The sequence below is a fragment of the Rana temporaria genome, chromosome 1 (genome assembly GCF_905171775.1).
Source record: "Rana temporaria chromosome 1, aRanTem1.1, whole genome shotgun sequence".
In the NCBI taxonomy this organism is placed as follows: domain Eukaryota; kingdom Metazoa; phylum Chordata; class Amphibia; order Anura; family Ranidae; genus Rana; species Rana temporaria.
Genome location: NC_053489.1, coordinates 489,159,129 through 489,183,869, shown reverse-complemented (window position 1 = coordinate 489,183,869; position 24,741 = coordinate 489,159,129). Strand labels below are relative to the sequence as shown.

The following is a 24,741-nucleotide window of genomic DNA, read 5'->3' as shown; positions in this document are numbered from 1 at the left end:
TCCCTGAACCTACCTGGTCTCTGTCCAAGAGGTCCAATTCCCCAGAGGAAAGGACCTCCTCTTCCGAGGGTCCGCACACGGGTGACGGAGATCTATTCCGCTTACTACCCCGCATGGCTGCGGCTATCATTTCTCCCATGCTTCTCCGCATCTCATTTAAAGAGGCGAGTAACACCTCCTCCGTGACCACCTTAGGGTTGGGTTGACTCGCGTCAGCTCTAGCCCCAGACCCCGATGGCCCAAAGGCTCCCTGTGGGGAAAGCAGCGGCATAGCTCTATCCGAGACCTCAGATTCTGCGGGGGAATCCCCACCTTTTGTACCCTCTGCTCTTGATGCCATGGTACAATACCGAGGTACACCTGCTACTTATTGGTACCTGGGACTTATAATAGTTAAATGCCCAAACACCTGTTTGGGGAATAAAAAATGTTTCCTCTACCCTAGATGACACCTTCTTTTTTTTTTTTTTTTTTTTCAAAGAAAAACTTTTCTTCTTTTTTTTTTTTCTTTTTTTTTTTTTCAATCTAGGCAAGAAAAAACATTCTATCCCCCTGAGTAGTATTGCCAAAGAAAAGACTATGAGATGGAAAAGAAAACCAGCCTATTCCTAGGCTAAACCACAATCTTCTGAAGACTGTAGTATTCTTTCTGGCCACTGTGTGTCCTCAGCGCCCCGTGCTTCACTCCAGTCCTTCCTCCCTTAAGCCAGAGAAATGAATGAGCTGTGGCATCTAAGGAAGGGCCGCCCCTTCCTTTAAACCACTGACCCGCCCTTCCCCCCCAGCTAAAACGGCGCCAAATGCGTCTATAACACGTGCACGCGCACCGCGCCCGCCGACGGGGGGGGGGGGGTTGGGAGGAAGGGCCTCTCTGTTCCTGCAGCCGCAGGCCTGGAGCACACGAGGAGGTCAGCGTTTTGCCTGCCTTGCAGGCATGAGGGAGAGGACTGGATAGAGCATCGCCTGGAGGCTTGCAGGTAAGCATAGCTCTCTGACACACACATACACTTGTACATAAAAGGCCCCACTCACAGCTTTTGCAACACTACCAGGGAGGTCACTTTTTATGGGGAAATATAACATATAGAGCCATCCTATCTTCATGATATGTGACTGGTTTGCCAGATGCAATGCATAACCTTTAGGCATGTCCCCTGTGACCTCCCAGAAAAAACTTGCTAAGAGCCAAGCCCCGCAGGTTTTTTCCCCTTACTTACCTGCTCCATGCCGCAGGACTTTGCCAAGCAAGAGGTCCAATCTTCCCCCATCTCCGTGGGGATGTCTAGACCTTCAGGCCCTGGGAACCTTCTTCTTCCATGAAGGATCCACTGTCCTGGGCCCATACAGCACCCTGGCAAACAGAAAACATTAGGCGCCCCAAAGGTTTTCTAAGTTCTGGGCCCAGGGTCCAGCTCTCTTAAAAAGAAAGCATTATGGGCTATACCCCAAGGGTTTGGGGTCCGGTTACTGACCACTTTAGCGCGCAGGCTTTTTTGGACAGAACCGGTAGCTCACCTAATCCCAAGGATGCGGAGGCAAGCTAAACCATGACTAACACCTAAGACACTGGCGTAAAAACTGAGGTACTCCTCCTATGGGAGGGGGTTATATAGGGAGGGGCATTTCCTGTTTGAAGATTGCCAGTGTCTACACCTGAAGGTACTCCATATAACCCATATAGTAATGAATGCCGCTCTGTGTCCCGTGATGTAACGATAAAGAAAATTAAACAAAAAGGTTCTCTGACGGACAAGGCTTGTAGCTTGCTGATCCTGCGAGCTGTAGTAACAGCCACTAAAAAAACAGTTTTTAACGTTAATAACTTAAGAGACGCTATATTCAAAGGTTCAAAAGGTTCCTTGGTCATGGCCTGTAAGACTACTGGCAAATCCCATGCGGGACAATCCTTTACCACTATCGGTCTGGACCTAACAAGGGCTTTAAAGAACCTTATTACTAATGGATCTGCTGAAACAGATCTTTCTAGGAATACCCCCAGCGCGGCTACTTGAACCTTCAGGGTGCTCACCGCTAACCCTTTGTCGGCTCCTTCCTGAAGAAATTCCAAGATAGAGGAAGTTTCTTCTACAAATCTGCCTGATACAGAGCACCATGTATTGAAAGTCTTCCAGACTTTGAAATAGATAGCCCTCGTGACCTGTTTCCTACTCGACAGGAGAGTTGCTATTAATCTGGCCGAAAACCCTTTTCTCCTGAGGAGTTGCTCCTCAGAAGCCAAGCCGTAAGACTTAGTTTTTTTATATCTCGGTGAAACAGAGGACCTTGTAAAAGCAGGTCGTGTCTCAGAGGTAGATGCCAGAACGGTCTGATTTGCATCAGTAGAAGGGCAGAAAACCAAGGCCTTTTGGGCCAAAATGGGGTGATCAGAATTACTGTAGTATTTTCCCTCTTCATTTTTGCTATGACCTGCGGAATGAGCTGGAAAGGGGGAAAAGCATAACAAAGATGGAAATTCCAGCTGTGTGCTAGGGCGTCCGTCCCCGCAGCTGACTTGCTCCTGTCTAAGGAGAAGAACTGAGAGATCTGTGCATTCTCTTGATTCGCAAACAAATCTATCGCTGGCTGTCCCCACTTTTCTGTTATCAGATTGAACACTTCCGGGTTCAACTGCCAGTCCGCCTCCCGAATCAAATTTCTGCTTAAGAAGTCTGCCACGCAATTCAGGGTCCCCTTTAGATGGACCGCGGACAAGGATAGAGTATGGGACTCTGCCCACCTTAGGATCTTTCTGGCTAAGACCTGAAGCCCTTTGCTTCTGGTGCCCCCTTGTCTGTTGACATAGGCCACTGTTGTGGCATTGTCCGATAGGACCTGTAAATGTTGTCCTTCTATTTCTGAAGCGAAGGCCAGTAAAGCCAATTCTACCGCCTTTAATTCCCTCCAATTTGAGGAATTCCTCGCCTCTCCTGCGGACCATGACCCCTGAGTCCAACGACTGTTCATGTGGGCCCCCCACCCCCAGGAGCTGGCGTCTGTCGTTATCCTTACTTGGGATGGGAAGGACCACAACAGACCCACCGACAGTCTTTCCTGGTCTATCCACCACCAGAGGCTCCTTTTCACCTTGGTGGGAATTTTTACCAGTAAGTCTAAGGACTTCTGATCGCGGTCCCAGACCTTTAATAAAAAATCCTGAAGCGGCCTGAAGTGGGTCCTGGCCCAGGGCACTGCGGGTATAGAAGAAGTCAGGGTTCCTAGGACTGACATAATCCTCCTGATGGAAATCTCCTGACTGCCCTGTAGAAGAGAAACCATCTATATCACCTTTCTTTGCTTTTCTTCTGGGAGGAAAACTTTCTGCTCCACGGAATCTATCTGGAAGCCCAAAAATAGAACCTGTTGAGACGGAAACAGGCTCGATTTTTGGAGATTCAGGATCCACCCAATGTCTTCCAAGTGAGACCGGGCCCTGTCTAGATCCTTTTGAAGCCCCTCCCTGGACTGGGCAAAAAACAGCAGGTCGTCTAGATAAGGGACCACAGAGATCCCCTCTAGACGAAGAGGTGCCAGCGCTTCTGCCATCACTTTTGTAAATACCCTTGGGGATGACGACAGGCCAAAGGGAAGAGCCCTGAACTGTAGGTGAACTACTTTCTTTCCATCCCTCAGAGCCAATCTCAAAAACTTTTGGGAGCTGGCCGCAATGGGAATGTGTAAGTAGGCATCTCGTAAGTCTATTGTTGCCATGAAGCAACCCCGACTTAGGAGGTTTCTTACGGAAAAGATGGAATCCATGCAAAATTTTCTGTACAACACTGACAGGTTTAGTTCCTTTAGGTTTAAGATAAGGCGGTACTTTCCTGATGGTTTTCTTATCAGAAAAACATGAGAATGGAACCCCTGAAAAAATTCCGCTTTTGGAACCGGCACAATTACCCTTTGGTCCATCAGTTCCTGAATTAGGGACTTCAAAGCCAGGGCCTTGGCGGGATCCCTTGGAACATTTGTTGTCAGAAATTTCTTCGGGGGTTCTTCCCTGAACTCTATCTCGTAACCCTTTTGAAGAAGGTTCAAGATAAACAGATTTGGGGTGCTGCCTCTCCACTGGGGGACAAACTCCTGAAGTCTTCCCCCTACCTGTAGCGGAGAGTCATTGCGGTTTCTCGGGGGCTGGAGGAGGACGGAGGAGCACTCCACCCCTACCGCGACCTCTTTGCGCAGGCCACTTCTTCTTGAACCGAGTCCTTTCTTCCTGTTGCCTTTGCAGACGAAAAAAACGTTTGCGGACCGGCGCCTTTTTAGGCTTGATCGGAAAGGACTTCTTTTTATCCGCCGTTCGGTCAAGGATAGATTCCAATTCTGGACCAAACAGTAGATCCCCTGCAAAAGGTAAACCACACAATTTATTTTTTGAGGCCGCATCTCCCGGCCAGGTTTTAAGCCACAAGGCTCTCCTGGCCGAATTGGTCAAAGATGCTGACCTTGGTGTCATACGGATAGATTCCGATGAAGCATCGGCAATGTACGACACGGCTGCAAAAAGAGTATTAAAGGAGTCCAAGATCTCCTGTTTTGGGGAATCTGCTGAGATGTGCGCTTTTAGCTGGTTTAACCAGTGTTCCAGATTTCTGGCCACACAAGTTGACGCCATAGCTGGTTTAAGATTGTTCATCACAGATTGCCAGTTTCTTTTAAGCAGCAGCTCTATCCTTTTGTCCATAGGCTCCTTTAGTAAGCCCATGTCTTTAAAGGCCAAGTCCGTAGATTTTGAAACCTGAGAAAATGCTGCGTCCAACTTTGGGATTTTATTCCAGATGGCTTCCGGGTTTTCCTCAAAAGGGAACCTCCTTTTATGAGTCCCAGAAAAAAATGGTTTCTTCTCCGGTTCCACCCATTCCTTCTAAATCATCTCAGTGATTAATGAATGTACTGGGAACACCCGACCTTTGGTATCCCCTAACCCTGCATACATTCGGTCATGCAGGGAGAGCTCTTTCTTTTCTTCCTCTATCCCCAATGTTGCATGGATCACCTTTAAAAGGCCTGCAACCTCTTCCAGCTATATTTTGAAGCAGGTTCTGCCTCATCCTCATTTTCAGAATCCGAATTTAGTGGGATTTCTTGAGAATCGTCCTGGATTAAAGGGTTAAAGAGGTTATGCCTTTCACCCAGCGAAGGGTCTTGTGAAACTCCAGCCTGCTCCACAGGTCTGGCCTCCAGACTTGACCTAAAGGCCTGAAATGTGGTACGGAGTTCTTTCTTAAGGGTGGATATTAAGTCCCCACCCACGGAAGGAGCTTCTTTCAGCACCTCTTTAGTACAGTCTGCACAAAGTTTTAGTCCAAGAATCACTGAGCTTCTCTTTGCAAACAGGGCATCGCTTCTTCACAATCTGAGCAGAGCCTTTTCCCTGTATAAACAGACAAGACAAAGCACGCACGCTCAAAAACAAAAATGACAGTAATAAAATGACACCCAGGTGCACTAAGGAAACTTAGCAGTAATCCCCTGTGCCCTACAAGCCAAGACCATCACCACCCTGGCACCCCTATGTAGGAAGATACATCCATATAGACACCGACCAGACAGGGAAGTGGGAGGTGGGGAAAGGGGGAGATGGGTGAAGTAACCCCCCTAAGAGAGAGATAGCTAAAGGTAATGCAGGACACTTCCCTTACCTTAGCCTTGCTGGTGCCTTGGCTTGCCCCCTTAGCTGCAGTATCCTCCTCCATTGCAGAGTATTGCAGCAGCGTGCAGTCGGATGAGGACACGGTTCCAGGATTCAAAAACGCCGCCGCGCTGACCCGGAACCGGAAGTCCCCTTTAAGGCACCAGGAGACCCTGCCTCCTCCCTCTGCGCCTGCGCCGGAAATGACGCTGCGCCGACCCGGAAGCGCTGCCACTTCCTGCATACAGGACGCGTCTGAGGCCCTCCTCTGACGCCGGAGCCTCTCGCCTTGCGATGGGGTTTCACGGACCCCGCTGCTCCGCCGGAAAAACGGGCCGCAACTTCCGGGCGTACGGGCTCTCCCCGAGCACAGAAGAGGGAGAAGGAGCCCACGGACCGCCCTCACCAGGCAAGTGGGAGAGTCATTTCGCAAGAAAAAAAGTAAGGGTGAGAACCACACGTCTCCCAGGCAGCCCTGAGAGAAATCATGGCCCCCACCGGAGGTGTTCCTCCAGCTGGAGGAAACACAAAAAACTGGAGAGTGGAAGGGGAGGCCTCCCTTTAAAGACTTGATTGGTGGAGGTGTTTCCTGTGGAGGAGGAGCCATGATATCTCTCAGGTGCTGTCCTGAAAGCCGTTTTGGGAAAATTTTATTTTTTCTTCCATCTGCGGATCGGATCGGATGAACACACGGTCCCGTGTTCATCCGATCCCCCCATAGGGGAGAGCGGAGAAAAGACAGGGCAGTCCCTGCACAGTGTGCGAGGACCGCCCTGTCAGCCGACGGCTCAGCTGGGATTTTACGGAGCGATCCCCGCTGAGCTTACGGACACACGGAGGCGGATCATTACTGATCCGCCCCGTGTGAAAGGGCCCCAACTGCTGACTTAAAATGTTTTTCCCTGGCGGAACTCCGCTTTAACTGAAACTACGCTGCAGTTCCCATTTACCAGTTGTCCCCAACTTGTTAGGTACTGTAGGCTTAGAAATACACTGCTAATAACTATAGCAATATGCACATTAAAAAGGGGTTGTAAAGGTACAATTTTTTTTCCTAAATAGCTTCCTTTACCTTAGTGCAGTCCTCCTTCACTTACCTCATCCTTCCATTTTGCTTTTAAATGTCCTTATTTCTTAGGAGAAATCCTCACTTCCTGTTCTTCTGCCTGTAACGCCACACAGTAATGCGAGGCTTTCTCCCTGGTGTGGAGTGTTGTGCTCGCCCCTCCCTTGGACTACAGGAGAGTCAGGATGCCCACTAACACACGGCTCCTTTCTCTATCTGCAACGTAGACTCTAATGTAGTCCAAGGGAGGGGGCGAGCATGACACTCCACACCAGGGAGAAAGCCTTGCATTACTGTGTGGAGTTACAGACAGAAGAACAAGAAGTGAGGATTTCTCAGAAGAAATAAGGACATTTAAAAGCAAAATGGAAGGATGAGGTAAGTGAAGGAGGACTGCACTAAGGTAAAGGAAGCCATTTAGGGAAACAAATGGTACATTAACAAACCCCTTTAAAGCGGGAGTTCACCCGAAAATCAACTTTCTGCAGTTAGATCCAGCATACTGCTGACATCTGCAGTATGCTGGTCTTTTTTTTTTGGTAATTATCGTTTTAGCAGTATTTCTTCTATGGCTCCGAGCGGTGATTACTTCCTGGTATAGGCGTTCCCGAAGACAAGCAAGTTGATTGACAGCCTTCGATAGCGCGTCACGGCTTCCGAAAATACACACGAGTGACACTCTGCAATTTACGGCGCCTGCGCAGTCAGCTCTACACGGCAGGCGCCGTAAACGGCCAAGTGTCACCTCGGCTATTTTCAGAAGCCGTGACACGTTATCGAAGGCCGTCAATCAACTTGCTTGCCTTCGGGTACGCCCATTCCTCGCAGGATTCCCCGCTCGGAGCCATAGAAGAAATACTGCTAAAACGATAAGTACCAAAAAAAAAAAAAAAAGAAGACCAGCATACTGCAGATGTCAGCAGTATGCTGGATCTAACCGCAGAAAGTTGGTTTTTGGGTGAACTCCCGCTTTAAGTATCTATAAGCCAGAAGACAGTAAGACGATGTTCTCATGCCTGTAAGGACACTTACATTGGAGGAGTATTGGATTTACTTATTAACTCATCTTTCAGTCTGATCAGCTCTCTCAGCTTTGGATATTCCTCAAATCGGTCTGCTAGTCCTAAACAGGGCATGGAAGGAGAAGGTGTGTTAACAGGTTCCTGTAAACAATGACAGCAATACATGTGCAAGTAATCAAGTATCAAATATATAAAACCAAACCCATATGTGCCTAGCTGCTTCCAGACAGGAAATGAATAAAGGGCTAATCCTTTAACACTCGGCTGATACATATACAATATGTGCTTCTCATGGAAGCTTTCTGGGGCCAGCTGATCGAATTGTGATGAAAGCACATTAACACAATCTACTCATTCACATAAATGTCAATTTCCCAAACGACCATCGACATGCTGCGTTTTTCACATTCTTTACCTCCTACTGCTCACAAATGAACCCAAAATAATGTAAACACATGTCACGTTAGCAGCGGTCATTCGGGTATTGCTTTGGGAAAGGGGAACATACCAACATGAAAAAAAGGGGGGAAAGAAACTGCGTTAAGAAGTGTAACAAACTTATGAGGCCATAATAGTTGCTCTAAAGTCATATGTTGGAAGCAGCAATCCTTCTGTAAAAAAACAGTACACTGAACAAAAAAATAATAATATATATATAAAAAAAATGAACATACCAACATCTCTGATAAAGTTCTGAGGTCTGTGTCCCGTGTCAACAAAATGCTGGCAGTAATCATTGTGTGGATTTAAGCTTTGTGTTCCCTAAAAGAGAATAAATATTTATTAGTTGTACAATTACACAAATCAGACGACTACATACTCCGCTGAACTGTTTCTTAGTCAATTTTGTGTACAATAAATCTCTTACAAACATTGAAAAAAATAAATCAAAATATATATATATATATATATATATATATATATATATATATATATATATACATACACACACACATATACATACATACACATACACACATATATACACATATATACATATACACACACACACACACTATAGCTGAATACCCGGCGTTGCCCGGTCTTCCTATCTTAACCCTTTGGGGAGGAAAATCATAGTAATATAAATATACCCATCTTTTATATAAGGGTGTAGGTAAGGGTTAATTTAACGGTCATATATTTTTATTTGGCATATAAGTAATATGTGTACCAGGTATTATTGAAATATCTCCAGGCGTACAGAAGTTATGTGGGAACATACATTTCCCATTGATTTGCATGGGACTTTAAACAAAAACCCCGACCCTCACAAATGGGGGTAGTTAAGGGATAAATTAAGTATCCTATAGTTTAAGTGGACATATAAGTAACATGTGACCAAGTGTTATCGAAATATCTACAGCCGTTTGGAAGTTACGAAGTAACATGTATTTCCCATAGAGTTGAATGGGACTTTAAAGAAAAACCCCGACCATGGCAAATGGGGGTGGGTAAGGGTTAAACCACCTATCCTATGTTTGTTGCTGACATATAAGTAACATGTGTGCCAACTTTCATGTTAACATCTTTAGCCGTTTGGACGTGATGCTGGAACATACATACACACAATATATATATTTTTTACACACACACACACACGTGCATCCGGCAAGTATTCACATTGCTTCACATTTTCCACATTTTATGATACAGCCTTATTCAAAAATGGATTCAATTCATTATTTTCCTCAAAATTCTACAAACAATACTCTATAATGACAACACGAATGAAGTTTATTTGAAATGTTTGCAAATTTATAAAAAAAAAAAAAAAAAAAATGTGAAAATCCCATGTACACAAGTATTCCCAGCCTTTGCCATGACTAGAGGTCGACCGATGCCGATATTTGGAAATCGGGGCGGCCGATGGCCGATTTGTGTCGCCAATTTTTGCGGCCGATATTTAATTTTTTTCCCCTCATCTCAAAAAACCTAGGGTGGAGAGGTGGGGAGGAGATAATTGTTTAGGGTGGAGAGGTGGGGTGCAACCTTTCAGTGTCCACCAGTGCAGCCCATCAGTGCCACCTCATCAATGCCCACCAATGCACCAGTGCATCCCATCATTGCCCACCAGTGCATCTCACCAGCGCATATCACCAGTGCATCACATTAGTGCCAACCTGACCATTATGAATGTTCTCACCAAACATAGGGAAATGGGTCTCCCCAGGAACGTTTAGCAATGTCTGCAATCCCCAGCTTTGCAGATGGACCTCTGTCTTCCGCTCTCACTCGGCTCAAAATTGTTTCTCCTTTATACATATGGACTGTGCATTTGGGACTCATCAGTTTTCCTTTTTCAGTCTTTTTTTCACATACAATTTTTTACTGTATTAGCGCTGCACTTTATTTTAATCTAGTTTGTATCTGACTTGAAGGTGCTAGCAGCTGTAGTCTGTATTCTATATTTCTAGTGCAGCATTAGCCTTAGGGCTATAATTTCTTGCCCTTGACACTAAACAAATCTTAGAACCTCCCTGGCCCTGACATGCTGCCCCGCCTCTGCCTACAATCCCCAGAATGCAGAGCGGGCCGGCAACAGCCAATCGGCGGCCGCCGCTGCCGACATCCTCCACTCTGAAAAAAACGTCCCGGATGTTTTTTTTACAGTGGAGGATGTCGGCGGCAGCGGCGGCCGCCGATTGGCTGTTACAGGCCCACTGGTTGGCTGCCGACTTCCTTAAACTAAAAAATAAATAATATAAAAAAAAAGTCAGCAGATAGCAGTGAGCGGGCCCCTCCTCCTTTGTGGGTGTAAACAGAGAGGAGGGCCGCCGTGCTGGGTGTACCAAGATGGCCGCACGGTCACAGCATCAGGAAAGGCCGCGCTTCAGCCTAGCTCCGGATCCGTGGCACCGCTAGCGGCCATGTTGAATATCGGTCTAATTTGGATAAAAATCGGCCGATTTCTCCAAAACGGCTAAATATCGGCCGATATATCGGCCTGACGATATATGGGTCGACCTCTAGCCATGACACTCAAAATTGAGCTCAGGTGCATCCTGTTTCCACTGATCATCCTTGAGATGTTTCTACAACTTGATTGAAGTCCACGTGTGGTAAATTCAGTTGATTGGACATGATTTGGAAAGGCACACACACACACACCTGTCCCTAAAAGGTCCTATAGGGAACAGTGAATGTCAGAGCACAAAGCCATGAAGTCCAAAGAATTGTCTGTAAACTTCGAGGTAGAGATCTGGGGATGGGTACAGTAATTTTTCTGTAGCATTGAAGGTCCCAATGAGCACAGTGGCCTCCATCATCCATAAATGGAAGAAGTTTGGAACCACCAGGACTCTTCCTAGAGCGGGCCACCTGGCCAAACTGAGCAAATCGGGGCAGAAGGGCCTTAGTCAAGGAGGTGACCAAGAACCTGATGGTCACTCTGACAGAGCTCCAGCATTTCTCTGTGGAGAGAGGAGAACCTTCCAGAAGAACAACCATCTCTGTAGCACCTGAAATAAATGAAATCACACCCAGAATGTATACGTGGCCAGAGGTCCGGGGGTGCGGGTGGCTCCCATCGCTTCCTTGAGAACTCAGAGACACTCCCTTCCTGGCCACCAGCACTCCCTAACCTCTGGCCACGTATACACCAGCAGCTTTACGCAAATGAGCACCAGACATGCGGTTTCTTCAGAGCCCAGTGACACCATCGCGGATCTGGCAAGTCACAGAGCCGGAGTCTACGTACCCGGAAGCAAGACGGGTGAAGATGGAAGCAACCTCTAGAGCTGACATCTCGGTGCAGGGGGGCTTCGTCTTAAGGTAAGATTAACATAAATGTGCTAGTATGCAATGCATACTATCACTATATGCCTTTACCTTGCAGGGTAAACAAAAAAAATGTTCAACGGTACAACTGCTTTAAGAGCCAAGTAGAAAACCTACACATATGTAATGGAACAAGGAAAGCATGTATAACTGTGAAGGTCACATTAGGGAATAACACCCAAGATAGGTCCATTTGGTATGTATGACACAGTTCAGTATCCAAATTAACCCCCCCCCCCCCCCCCAAAAAAAGAAAAAATGACCACCTACAGGAGAAATGGGTGCTGAAATTCTACTTCTCCAACATCAGTCTACTAAATGGACAATGAAGGAGCCGCAGAACACTGATGAGGCAATTACGCTGTTCCTGACTCTGGTAAGCATGTTCACAGTGTTAGAGCAGTGCTCTCCAAACTTTTCAAACTTACTGTCCTTCAGACTTTAGGAGGGCCGGATTGTGGCCAGCAAGGAAGAAAATGTCCTGGGCCCAGCATCAGTGAGAATAAATATGCCACTGGGTTGGTGGTTAATTTAGTGGCGAATCCAATAAAAGTTCTATGCCAGAAAAATTGATGATCTCAACTTGTCCATTTCGTACACCATAAAAAGGCCTTCTCTTTATATCAGCAAGTCTTTTATAACGACTGCCAACTCATTATTCTGTTAGGGATTCCACTCATTTGGTTGTCTCAATCATCCGCTGCAAACCTCTACCAAGACTCCTATAGCAAGTTTCACACGCTGAATTTCTAGTAAAAATCCCAAAGACTCTGGGAAAGGATATTGTATTTGGTTCTGTCCCTGATTACATGTCCAGAGTGAAATAATGTCTTCAGACAAGTCAGAAGGCTAATTGACTTTTCCATTTGTGAAACGTGAAACCATTCGATGGAATATATTAGTAACCTTTCCACATTAGCGTGAACCTTTGATTTTATGCCATCACTTCCAATGCCCCTTCATCACACTATGCGACAGCTACTTCCCCACAAGCAATTCGCTTTCTTGGAAGCTAATTTTTGTGTAACTTGTGCCCAGTAATTTCACTTCAAGTATTTGGAGAATACAATTTACAGAGAACCTTGAAAACAAACCTTTCCTGGGGAAAATATGGGGTTGTGGGCGCTGACCAATTGTCCTGCAGTTATGCGGACCTTCAGGTTTCAATACTCCTTCAATCAGTGACCCACAATAAGTATACATCAGGAATCTGCATACTTACTCTGGGTTTGTGATTTAAAGTATGATAGAAAGAGAACTATAGTGCAGTTACCGCACTTAACCACCACCCTATAGCAGTTGCAGGGTGGCAACTGTGCGAGAAAGAAAGAAAGAAAGAAAGAAAGAAAGAAAGAAAGAAAGAAAGAAAGAAAGAAAGAAAGAAAGAAAGAAAGAAAGAAAGAAAGAAAGAAAGAAAGAAAGAAAGAAAGAACTGTCCTATCTTGGATTGCAATATTTCGGATGGCCGCTAGGTGGTGCTTCCATTGCGGTCGGCGTAGAATATGTAAATGAGGAGATAGGCCGATTCACGAACGTACGCTCGGCCGACGCAGTACTTTTACGCCGTTTACGCAAGACATAGGCAGCGTAAAGTTAGAGCTGGGCCCTAGTTGGTATAGTAATGTCAAGTATGGCCGCCGTTCCCGCCGCGAAATTCGAAATTTTTATGTCGTTTGCGCAAGTCGTCCGCGAATCGGGATTTACGTAGTTTACGTCCACGACTAAATCAATAGGCCCGTGCGGCGTACTTAGCCGCAATGCAAACTGGGAAATGTAGGCGCCCGGCGCATGCGCAGTAACGAAAAACTGTCAAAAACGTAAGGTCAAGCCTCATTAACATTAAACACGCCCCCCGAACACACATTTGAATTCGGCGCCCTTACGCCCGCCCGCTTTAGGCTACGCCGCCGTATATTAGCAGGCAAGTACATTCAGAATCATTACTTGCCTAGCTAACTTACGGCGGCGTAGCCTAAACACGATAAGCTACGCCGCCGTAACTTTAGTCCATTGAACCTGAATCTAGCTTCCCTGGGCGTATTGGTGTTACGTTTACCCCCCCCCTCCCCCCAAAAAAAAGTGTCAGCATGTCTGATGTAATATCGCAGTCCCACTATAAGTCGCGGATTGCAACCATTACTAGTATAAAATAAAGATTCCATAAATATATCCCATAGTTTGTAGACGCTATAATATTTGAGTAAACCAATCACTATACGCTTATTGGGATTTTTTTTGTACCAAAAACATGTAGCAGAATACATATTGACCCAAATTTATGACGAAATAATTTATTTTTATAGGCTATGTTTTATAACAAAAAAATATATATTTTCAGTCTGTTTACAGTGCAAAAAATAAAAAAAGACGCAGAGGTAATCAAATACCACCAAAAGAAAGCTCTATATGTGGGGGGGGGGGGGGGGGTGACAAATTTTATTTGGGTACAGTGTCTCACGAACGCACAATTTTTGTAACGCAGTGCCGCATCGCAAAAAATGGCCTGGAGGGTAAGTTCCAGCTCCCTTATGTACACTACATTACCAAAAGTATTGGGACACATGCCTCAAGATGAGCATGAACTTTAATGGCATCCCAGTCTTAGTCCGTGGGGGTCAATATTGAGTTGGCCCACCCTTTGCAGCTATAACAGCTTCACATGTTCTGGGAAGGCTGTCCACAAGGTTTAGGAGTGTGTCTATGGGAATGTTTAACCATTTTTCCAGAAGCGCATTTATGAGGTCAGGCACTGATGTTGGATGAGATGGCCTGGCTCGCAGTCTCCTCTCTAATTCATCCTAAAGGTGTTCTATCGGGTTGAGGTCAGGACGCTGTGCAGGCCAGTCAAGTCCTCCACTCCAAACTTGCTCATCCATGTCTTTATGGACCTTGTTTGTGCACTGGTCGCAGTCATGTTGGAACAGGAAGGGGCCATCTCCACACTGTTCCCACAAAGTTGGGAGCATGAAATTGTCCAAAATGTTTTGGTATGCCGATACCTTAAAAATTCCCTTCACTGGAAAGGGCCAAGCCCAACCCCTGAAAAACAACCCCACACTATAACCCCCCCCTCCCTCTACCAAATGATTTGGACCTGTCCCATAAGCAAGGTCCATAAAGACATGTATAAGCAAATTTGGGGTGTGTGTATGGGGGGAGTAAAAAAAAAAAAAAAAGTGAACTTAACTTTTAGGCTTCATTTCCACTGGCGTTTTTACAGCCACTGTTGTTAGCCTTTTTTACAGCTTAAAGCGGTGGTTCCCCCTTAAAAACGACTTTTTCTTATTCCACTGCCCCCCCACATTCCATCACGATTAAGGCTCTTATTATTTTTTTGCTGCTGTACATACCTTGATGCAGCATATTCACCCGTGCATCCGGGTTGCGAGTCCCGCGGGAGTGGGCGTTCCTCACATGCTGGTAATAGACGTTTTGCCCAAAAACGAGCTCCCCCCCCGTCGCGTAAGCCGCGCCACGATTGCGAAAGGAGCCGAACGGCGATGCGCATGCGCAGTATAGCGCCGACTCGCCGTTCGGCTCCTTTCGCCAACCGTGACGCAGCTTACGCGACGGGGGGAGCTCGTTTTTGGGCAAAACGTCAATCACCAGCATGTGAGGAACGCCCGCGGGACTCGCAACCCGGATGCACGGGTGAATATGCTGTACCAAGGTATGTACAGCATGAAAAAAATAATAAGAGCCTTAATCGTGATGGAATGTGGGGGGGCAGTGGAATAAGAAAAAGTCATTTTTAAGGGGGAACCACCCCTTTAAAAACGCCTGTCCATGTTTATTTTGTAAAAAAAAAGAAAAAAATTTGTGAGCTGCAGCTTTAACCACTTAAGCCCCGGACCATATTGCTGCCTAAAGACCCAAGGGGTTTTTACAGTTCGGGACTGCGTCGCTTTAACAGACAATTGCGCGGTCGTGCGACGTGGCTCCCAAACAAAATTGCCGTCCTTTTTTCCCCACAAATAGAGCTTTCTTTTGGTGGTATTTGATCACCTCTGCGGTTTTAATTTTTTGCGCTATAAACAAAAATAGAGCGACAATTTTGAAAAAAATGCAATATTTTTTTACTTGTTGCTGTAATAAATATCCCCCAAAAACATATATAATTTTTTTTTTTCCCCTCAGTTTAGGCCGATACGTATTCTTCTACCTATTTTTGGTAAAAAAAAAAACGCAATAATCGTTTATCGGTTGGTTTGCGCAAAATTTATAGCGTTTACAAAATAGGGCATAGTTTTTTTGCATTTTTATTTTTTTTATTTTTTTTTACTACTAATGGCGGCGATCAGCGATTTTTTTCGTGACTGCGACATTATGGCGGACACTTCGGACAATTTTGACACATTTTTGGGACAATTGTAATTTTCACAGCAAAAAATGCATTTAAATTTCATTCTTTATTGTGAAAATGACAGTTGCAGTTTGGGAGTTAAACACAGGGGGCGCTGTAGGATTTAGGGATCACTGTGTGTGTGTTTACTAGTGTAGGGGGGTGTGGCTGTAGGAATGACATCATCGATCGAGTCTTCCCTATATAAGGGATCACTCGATCGATGCGCCGCCACAGTGAAGCACGGGGAAGCCGTGTTTACACACGGCTCTCCCCGTTCTTCAGCTCCGGGGAGTGATCGCGACAGAGCGGCTATAAACAAATAGCCGCGCCGTCGTCCCGGATCGCTCCCCGAGCGGACCCGACCTCCGCATGTACCGGGGGGGGTCCCGATCGGACCCCCCACCCACGTCTAGCAGAGGACGTACAGGTACGTACATGTGCCTGTCCGTGCCATTCTGCTGACGTATATGTACATGAGGAGGTCGGGAAGTGGTTAAAAATGCCGCGGTAGCGTTTTTGAGCGTTTAACGTCTGGCGTTTTTACAGCTCTACTCTGGAGCTTCAGAACGCCCTGGCCCTGCGTTTTTTTTTACAGCTCAAAAACGCCTATGCCATTTGCAGCTCAAAAACGCCTATGTGGGCATGATGCCATAGAACAGGGATAAGCAATTAGCGGACCTCCAGATGTTGCCAAACTACAAGTCCCATGAGGCATAGCGAGACTCTGACAGCATTAAGCATGACACCCAGAGGCAGAGGCATGATGGGACTTGTAGTTTGGCAACAGCTGGAGGTCCGCTAATTGCTTATCCCTGCCATAGAATAACATTGACAGGCGTTTTTAAGCTGTAAAAAACGCTCAGAAACGTGGTTGTAAAAACGCCAGTGGAAATGAAGCCTTAAATTAAAAAAGTATTAACTTATTTACGATCAAATGAATGGCATTAACACAAACCTTTTGAATATATAAGCAAACTGGGAGAACCAAGTAGGCAACGCTTGCTGCATCCATGGCGCTGTGTTCATTTGACAGCAAATAAGACTGATGAGCACAGTGAACAATGTCGTCAGCACTCAATGACACTATTCTTTAGTCATAGAGAAGCGATCTGTGTGTTCACTCTGCTGACCAATGATACTTATGGTTACAATGCGTACAGTCAAGTCAGTTTGTAGCCCTCTTTCGAGGAAGGACACATTCTCTGCAACGTCTGAACGAGACATAGCAGCTTTTGAAAGTAAAACGTTTTAATCCCACTTGGCAATATAACTTCAATAAAAAATACCATTTATAAAGCAAAGAAAAAGTTGTGGAAATATAAGAGCCTTATTTATCCCTAATGGTGGGCACCAGCAGGTCCATATGGAGGGACCCAGGCACATAGTCCCACCCTCTGCAGACTTAAAGGGGTTGTAAAGGTTTGTTTTTTATTTTCTAAATAGGGTCCTTTAAGCTAGTGCATTGTTGGTTCACTTACCTTTTCCTTCCATTTCCCTTCTAAATGTTTTTTTCTTTGTCTGAATTTCTCACTTCCTGTTTCTCCTCAGTAAGCTTTCCACCATCATCTGAGCAGTGGATAGTCAGCCAGAACAGCTTACTGAGGAGGAACAGGAAGTGAGAAATTCAAACAAAGAAAAAAAAACATTTAGAAGGGAAAAAATCGAAGGAAAAAGGTAAGTGAACCAACAATGCACTAGCCTAAAAGGAACCTATTTAGAAAATAAAAAACAAACCTTTACAATCCCTTTAAAGTGGAGGTTCACCCAAAAAAGCAATTTATAACATTAGATTGGGCCTAATTACGGGAAGCAGAATCGGGTGTTTTGATTAAAATGAATGTAGTACTTACCTTTTTAGAGATAGATGTTCTCCCGCGGCTTCCGGGTATGGCCTTCGGGACTGGGCGTTCCCATTTGATTGACAGCCTTCCGTCCGTCGCATACAGCGCGTCACCAGTTTCCGAAAGTAGCCGAACGTCGGTGCGCAGACGCCGTATAGCACCGCACCGACGTTCGGCAACTCGTGACACGCTGTATGCGACCGTCGGAAGGCTGTCAATCAAATAGGAACGCCCAGTCCCGAAGACCATACCCGGAAGCGGCAGGAGAACATCTATCTATCAAAAAAGGTAAGTACTGCATTGATTTTAATCAAAACACCCGATTCTGCTTCCCGTAATTAGGCCCAATCGAATGTTAAAAAAAAAAAATTCGGGTGGACTCCCGCTTTAAGCTCAAGACCCCTTTCACACTGGGGTGGTTTTAAGGTGCTTTAGCGCTGGAAATAGCCTCTGCTAAGCACCTGAAAACCGCCTCTCATTCATTCAAATGTGTCATTTCACACTGGGACGGTGCGCTTGCGGGACGTCCTGAAAAGCCCTGCAAGTAGCATCTTTGGGGCGGTTTGGGAGAGCTGTATTTAGCGCTCCCAAAACACCCTGCCCATAGGAATGAATTCCCCAGAAACACAGGAGTTTTTAACCCCTTTCTAGGGTTTAAAAGCGCCCGCTATCAGCCAAAAAGCATCCCTTAAACACTGCTAAAGCACTGCTAAAATGCGGCCCCAGCGTGAAAGGGGTCTAAGGCTCGGTTTACACTGCTGAAGAAACCCCTATTTTTCTTCCGTCCGGCGGAACGGATCGGATGAATACGGACACACGGTCCGTATTCATCCGATTCCCCATAGGGGAGAGCGGAGGAGAGACAGGGCGGTCTCTGCACTGTGTGCGGGGACCGCCCTGTCCGGCGACAGCTCAGCGGGGATTAACGGAGGAATCCCCGCTGAGCCAAACGGGCTAACGGAGCGAATCAATTACGGATCCGCTCCGTGTGAAGGAGCCCTTAGTCAGATAAGTGTTGACACCTGTTCTGTGTGCAGGCTGGCTGTGTTTGTTTTTGCGCCTGCATCTGCCCTAAGTTGCGCACAGACACAGCTGCATATCAAAAATTTGACATATGTGTAAAAGCGGAGCATGGATCCAGGCATTGTGCATCCGAATCGGTGCACCCGCTCCTGCACGCCTGATAAATTTTAACATGTGGCTGTATTCATGCAGGCCGCTGTGTGTCTGTATCCACCTCTATAGGCTGTCTGCACGCAGCTCGGGCTGGATGGGAGGGCAATAACAAATGAGGCCTGCACGCATAACGGGTGTCAACACCCAACTTGGATGAAACCCACTAGTGGTCCACTCTGCATAATTACAATGGCCCATCAGTAATGGGTGGCTTTACCAAACAGCAGCAATGACCATAAAGTCAGAGGAAGAAGGCCAGGGCAGCTTTAATGAAAGCGGATCGGTAACTGGCTACATTACAAAACAGTCTGGTTGTTTGAAAGTCCAGACAACGGAGATGGCATGCACTATGCTACTTGTGTTTTTATCATCAATATTCCAGAATTGTGAAATGACAGCAAAAAGCACCAACGTAGGCAAGACAATTGAAGAGAGAGGCCCAGGAGAAGTAGGAGTTAGATGGGAAAGATAAGCACATAGCAGAAGAGAACAGGCGAGGATCTGGGAGAGACGGGCATGTGCGCATAATACTGTGCTGTGTCTGGAAAAAGGGACCCGTGATCAAGGAAAAACGCTTTCACTAAATAGTAGGGTTTTTACTTAAAAGCAGTTTGATACAAAAATACATAACACCACACATATTTAGTAACATGGTTCTCCAGGATAGTCTACAAAATACCAAATGAATTGTGAAGCTACGGGTTGATTTACTAAAACTGGCATGCAGCTGTACATGGTAGCCAGCTTCTAGCTTCTAACCTGGAATTGGTTCCAATGTAGAGCTGCACCACATTTTACACTCTCCAGTTTTAGGAAATCACATCCTACAGTTTGTATTCCATGTACAAGTTATACACTCTTCAAATGAAATCAAATACAAAGAAAAAAGGTGTTGTGTAATTAAATACCTTTAAGAAAGTGCTTGAGTCTTTGTAAACCTCTTCTTTATAAGGCAAATGTTCTTCCTCCTTTTGTGGTTCAATTAGATCCTGGAAAAAGAAAATAAAATTTCAAGGGCACAATTATTTGTCAATAAAATATAGGATTTTAATCCTATAGTGTGAACTTCCAGCCAAAACCCTTTGCCTTAATATTGACAGAATGGAGAAAGGAAAGCCTGCCGCCATTGCCCAGGATTTACCATAACCTCTTTTCCTGGTGACCATCGTCAGTGCGACATAAAGTGGAAATCAAAAATAATTAAAGCGGGAGTTCACCCATAAAACAATTTTTCCCCTTAGATGGATGCTAGATGGATGCTCGTTTTGTCTAGGGGAATCGGCTAGTTGTTTTAAAATATAAGCCGTACTTACCCGTTTTCGAGATGCATCTTCTTCTTCGCTTCCGGGTATGGGTCTTCGGGAGCGGGCGTTCCTTCTTGATTGACAGTCTTCCGAGAGGCTTCCGACGGTCGCATCCATCGCGTCACTAGTAGCCGAAAGAAGCCAAATGTCGGTGCGGCTCTATACTGCGCAGAGACGTTCGGCTTCTTTCGGAAAATCGTGACGCGATGAATGCGACCGTCGGAAGCCTCTCGGAAGACTGTCAATCAAAATAGGAACGCCCAGTCCCGCAGCCCATACCCGGAAGCGGCCGAGAAGATGCATCTCGTAAACGGTAAGTACGGCTCATATTTTAAAACTAGCCGATTCCCCTTTACAAAACGAGCATCCATCTAAGGGGAAAAATTGTTATGTACGGGTGAACCCCCGCTTTAAGTGGTCACTGAAATAAAAAGGTGAGGTTAATTATTTCCATGGAGGCACTCGATGATAATGGTCTTGGGGTTTGATTTGCCTAACTTTTGGGGAGATGCCCATTCAATCGCGGTCATGTCTACAGGAGAAAGAAAGAAAAGAAAAGAAAAAAAAAAAAAGAAAAAAAGGAAAGAAAAAAAAAAAGAAGGAGAAAAAGAAAAGAAAAAGAAAGATAACAAAAACGTATTGGCTAGAGATTCGCTTTAATATGTACACTTCACAAGCAGAAAATTCATATACAAATAAAAGGTGCAAAAAAAAAAAAAAAAAAACATTACAAATATGTACTGAACATTACAGATGATGCATCTTGCTGTTTGTTCAAAAATGCTGTGCCTTGCAAAAGTATTCACCCCCTTGGCTTTTTACCTATTTTGTTACATTCCAGCCATTAGTTCAATGTTTTTTTTTTTTTTTATTCTGAATTATATGTGATGGATCAGAACACAATAGTCCAAGTTGGTGAAGTAAAATAAAAAAAATAGACATAAAACTATTTTTCAGGAATAAAAAAAAAACAAAAAAAAACTGATAATTGGCATGTGCATATGTTTTCCCTTTGTTATGAAGCCCATAAAAAGCTCTGGTGTAACCAATTACCTTTAGAATAATTAGTGAAATAATTAGTGAAATGATGTTCACCTGTGTGCAATCTAAGTGTCACATGGTCTGTCATTACATATACACACCTTTTTGAAAGGCCCAGGAGGCTGCAACACCTAAGCAAGAGGCACCACTAACCAAACACTGCTATGAAGACCAAGGAACTCTCCAAACAAGTAAGGGACACTGTTGTTGAGAAGTACAAATCAGGGTTAGGTTATAATAAAAAAATAAATAAAAATATTTGATGATCCCTAGGAGCACCATCAAATCTATCATAACCAACTAGAAAGAACATGGCACAACAGCAAACCTGCCAAGAGACGGCCGCACACCAAAACTCGCAGACTGTGCAAGGAGCGCATTAATCAGAGAGACAGGAGTATCTGTACATAGGACGAAAATAAGCCGTACGCTCCATAGAGTTGGACTTTATGGCAGAAGAAAGACATTACTTTCAGCAAAAAAACAAAATGGCACGTTTTGAGTTTGCGAAAAATGGCATATGGGAGACTCCCAAAATGTATGGAGGAAGGTGCTCTGGTCTGATAAGTAAAATGTTACTTTTTGGCCATCAAAGAAAATGCCATGTCTGGTGCAAACCCAACACATCACATCATCCAAAGAACACCATCCCCACAGTGAAACATGGTGGTGGCAGCATCATTCTGTGGAGATGTTTTTCAGCAGTCGGGACTGGGAAACTGGTCAGAGTTGAGGGAAAGATGAATGGTGCAAAATACAGGGATATTCTTGAGCAAAACCTGTACCACTCTGTGTGTGGTTTGAGGCTAGGACGGAGGTTCACCTTCCAGCAGGACAATGACCCCAAACACACTGTTATAGCAACACTTGAGTGGTTTAAGGGGAAACATGTAAATGTGTTGGAATGGCCTAGTCAAAGCCCAGACCTCAATCCAGTAGAAAACCTGTGGTCAGACTTAGAGACTGCTGTTCACAAGCGCAAACCATCCAACTTGAAGGAGCTGGAGCAAAGAAAAAAAAAAAAAACATACAATTATTGCACATGGGGTGTATTCAAAAGCAGGATAGCCATACTGCTCGTCTACCAATAACAATCCTCTGTAAAAAAAAATAAAAAAAAATAATATTATCCATGGGACAAGTATACACACATTGGAACCCGAATAAATATTCAACGCATTAGAAGGCATAGCACTTTCAGAGGTAAACAGTCAAAATCAGTTGTCAAATCATGACAGCTCCATTTCCAGGCACATGCAAAACTGTCGTAATTGCAAACCATGGAAACATTCATATTTATCTTTGCATAAAGAGTGTGTGAATTGGCGAGGACAAATGCTACAATTTATGTTTTTCTCAGATGACCAGGAAAATCCAGAAAGCTGGTTATATAGAAAAAAATAAATAAATGATATCTTCATAAATCAGCAGAAAGGATTCTTTAAAACTGAATATTTGTTTATATTGCTGCATGTCGCCTACAGAAAATGTAGCCAGCCAACATTCACAACAGCGATCAAAGCTTACAGTATATGAAAGCACAGAGCATCTTGGGTCATGTTATAGATTATAGTCAACAGCTTTCTAGCACATCTCTTCTGAACAGGCTTTCCAAATACCCTCTGCTTCAAGGCTCCAGTCCCCATCTCTCCACTATGGTATCCTCTGCCATGAAGCTCCAGTCTACATCTCTCCAGTACAGACCACTATGGTATCCTCTGCCATTAAGCTCCAGTCCCCCATCTCTCCAGTACAGACCACTATGATATACTTTGCCATTAAGCTCCAGTCCCCATCTCTCCAGTACAGACCACTATGGTATCCTCTGCCATAAAGCTCCAACCCACATCTCTCCAGTACAGACCACCATGGTATCCTCTGCCATGAAGCTCCAGTCTACATCTCTCCAGTACAGACCACCATGGTATCCTCTGCCATGAAGCTCCAGTCTACATCTCTCCAGTACAGACCACTATGGTATCCTCTGCCATTAAGCTCCAGTCCCCCATCTCTCCAGTACAGACTACTATGATATACTTTGCCATTAAGCTCCAGTCCCCATCTCTCCAGTACAGACCCCTTTGGCATCTTCTGCCATAAAGCTCTAGTCCCTGTCTCTTCAGTACAGACCCCTTTGGCATCTTCTGCCATAAAGCATCAGTCCACATCTCTCCAGTACTGACCACTTTGGTATCCTCTGCCATGAAGCTCCAGTCCACATCTCTCCAGTACAGACCAATATGGTATCCTATGCCATTAAGCTCCAGTCCACATCTCTCCAGTACTGACCACTTTGGTATCCTCTGCGGTAAAGCATCAGTCCACATCTTTCAAGTACAGATCGTTTTGGTGTCCTCTGCAGTCCACATTTATTCTGTACAGCCTGCTATGACAACTTTTACTGAAAGGCTCTAATCCATGTCTCCAGTACAGGCTGCTCTGGTATCCCTTGATTTGTAAATTGGTTTTATAGTATGCGAGTACACAAAGATGTGTACTTTCCTAGGGCTAGCATTTATGAGCATTTGGGATGACTTTTCCATGCATTCAAATTGACATGTGCGGAAAAATCAAAGCATAACCGATATCAAATTTAAAATTAAAGTACTTTACTTTGTATCTGACAGGTTTACTTTACTGTGCTTCAGGAAGATGGCTTCCAGATCTCTCTGGTCTCAGTTCCTTCCGAATCTAGGAGTAGCTCCAGCTGCAATGCCCACCCCTCCCCTCATCCAACCCAGTCACAGAAGCCTCTGTATTATGTGATCTCATTCACAAAATACAAAGGCTTCTGTGGATGGGCAGCAGAGGGCAGGGGTGGGTGTAGCTGCTCTGCAGCTGGATACAATGACTGATAAAGGCTTTTTGCAGTTTGTTTTCTGCTGGTAAAACACTATTATGCACAGAAAAATAAAAACTTAAATTTACGACTTAGGAAAAAAGAACCATATCCATTACCTTACTCTCTTCAACTACCTCCTCATCAGCTTTTCCTTCCTCAGGAGGTTTCCGCTTCATACTTGGTGATGAAGTATCATATGTACCACTAAAGAGATAAAACAAAATACATTAGAGAAGATACCAAAACTCCAGAAGTTGGGAAACACTCTTAAAAATAGACCTGGCACCTAACCTTTCTAAGGCCCCGTACACACGGACGGACTGTCCGATGAAAAAGGTCCGCCGGACCGTTTTCATCGGACAGTCCTCTGCCAGATTTCTGTTCGATGGTTGTACACACCATCAAACAGAAATCCGCGCGGTGACGTGGCTGCGCTGTCGCCGTGACGATTACGCGGCGACTTGCGCGGTCCTGGAAGGTCAATGCTTCCACGCATGCGTCGAATCACTTCGACGCATGCGAGGGGTTTGGGCCGAGCGGACATGTCCGGTGAGTCTGTACAGACGACCGAACATGTCCGACGGACAGGCTTCCAGCGGGCATGTTTCTTAGCATGCTAAGAAACATTTGTCCGCTGGAAACTGTCCGATCCGCTGAAAAATTGTCCGGTCGGACGTACACACGACCGAACATGT

General features: G+C 45.2%; 1 protein-coding gene across 1 annotated transcript in view; it reads right to left on the bottom strand.

Moving 5' to 3' along the window:
* METTL14 (methyltransferase like 14) overlaps positions 1-24,741 on the bottom strand; it is a 72,563-nt gene that overhangs the window by 34,840 nt on the left and 12,982 nt on the right. The window contains exons 3-6 of the mRNA XM_040330116.1: positions 24,163-24,250; positions 19,768-19,848; positions 8,392-8,479; positions 7,728-7,818 (exon numbers count right to left, since the gene is read on the bottom strand). Of these exons, the coding sequence (XP_040186050.1) occupies positions 7,728-7,818; positions 8,392-8,479; positions 19,768-19,848; positions 24,163-24,250 (348 nt within the window). The remainder of the gene's footprint in view (positions 1-7,727; positions 7,819-8,391; positions 8,480-19,767; positions 19,849-24,162; positions 24,251-24,741) is intronic.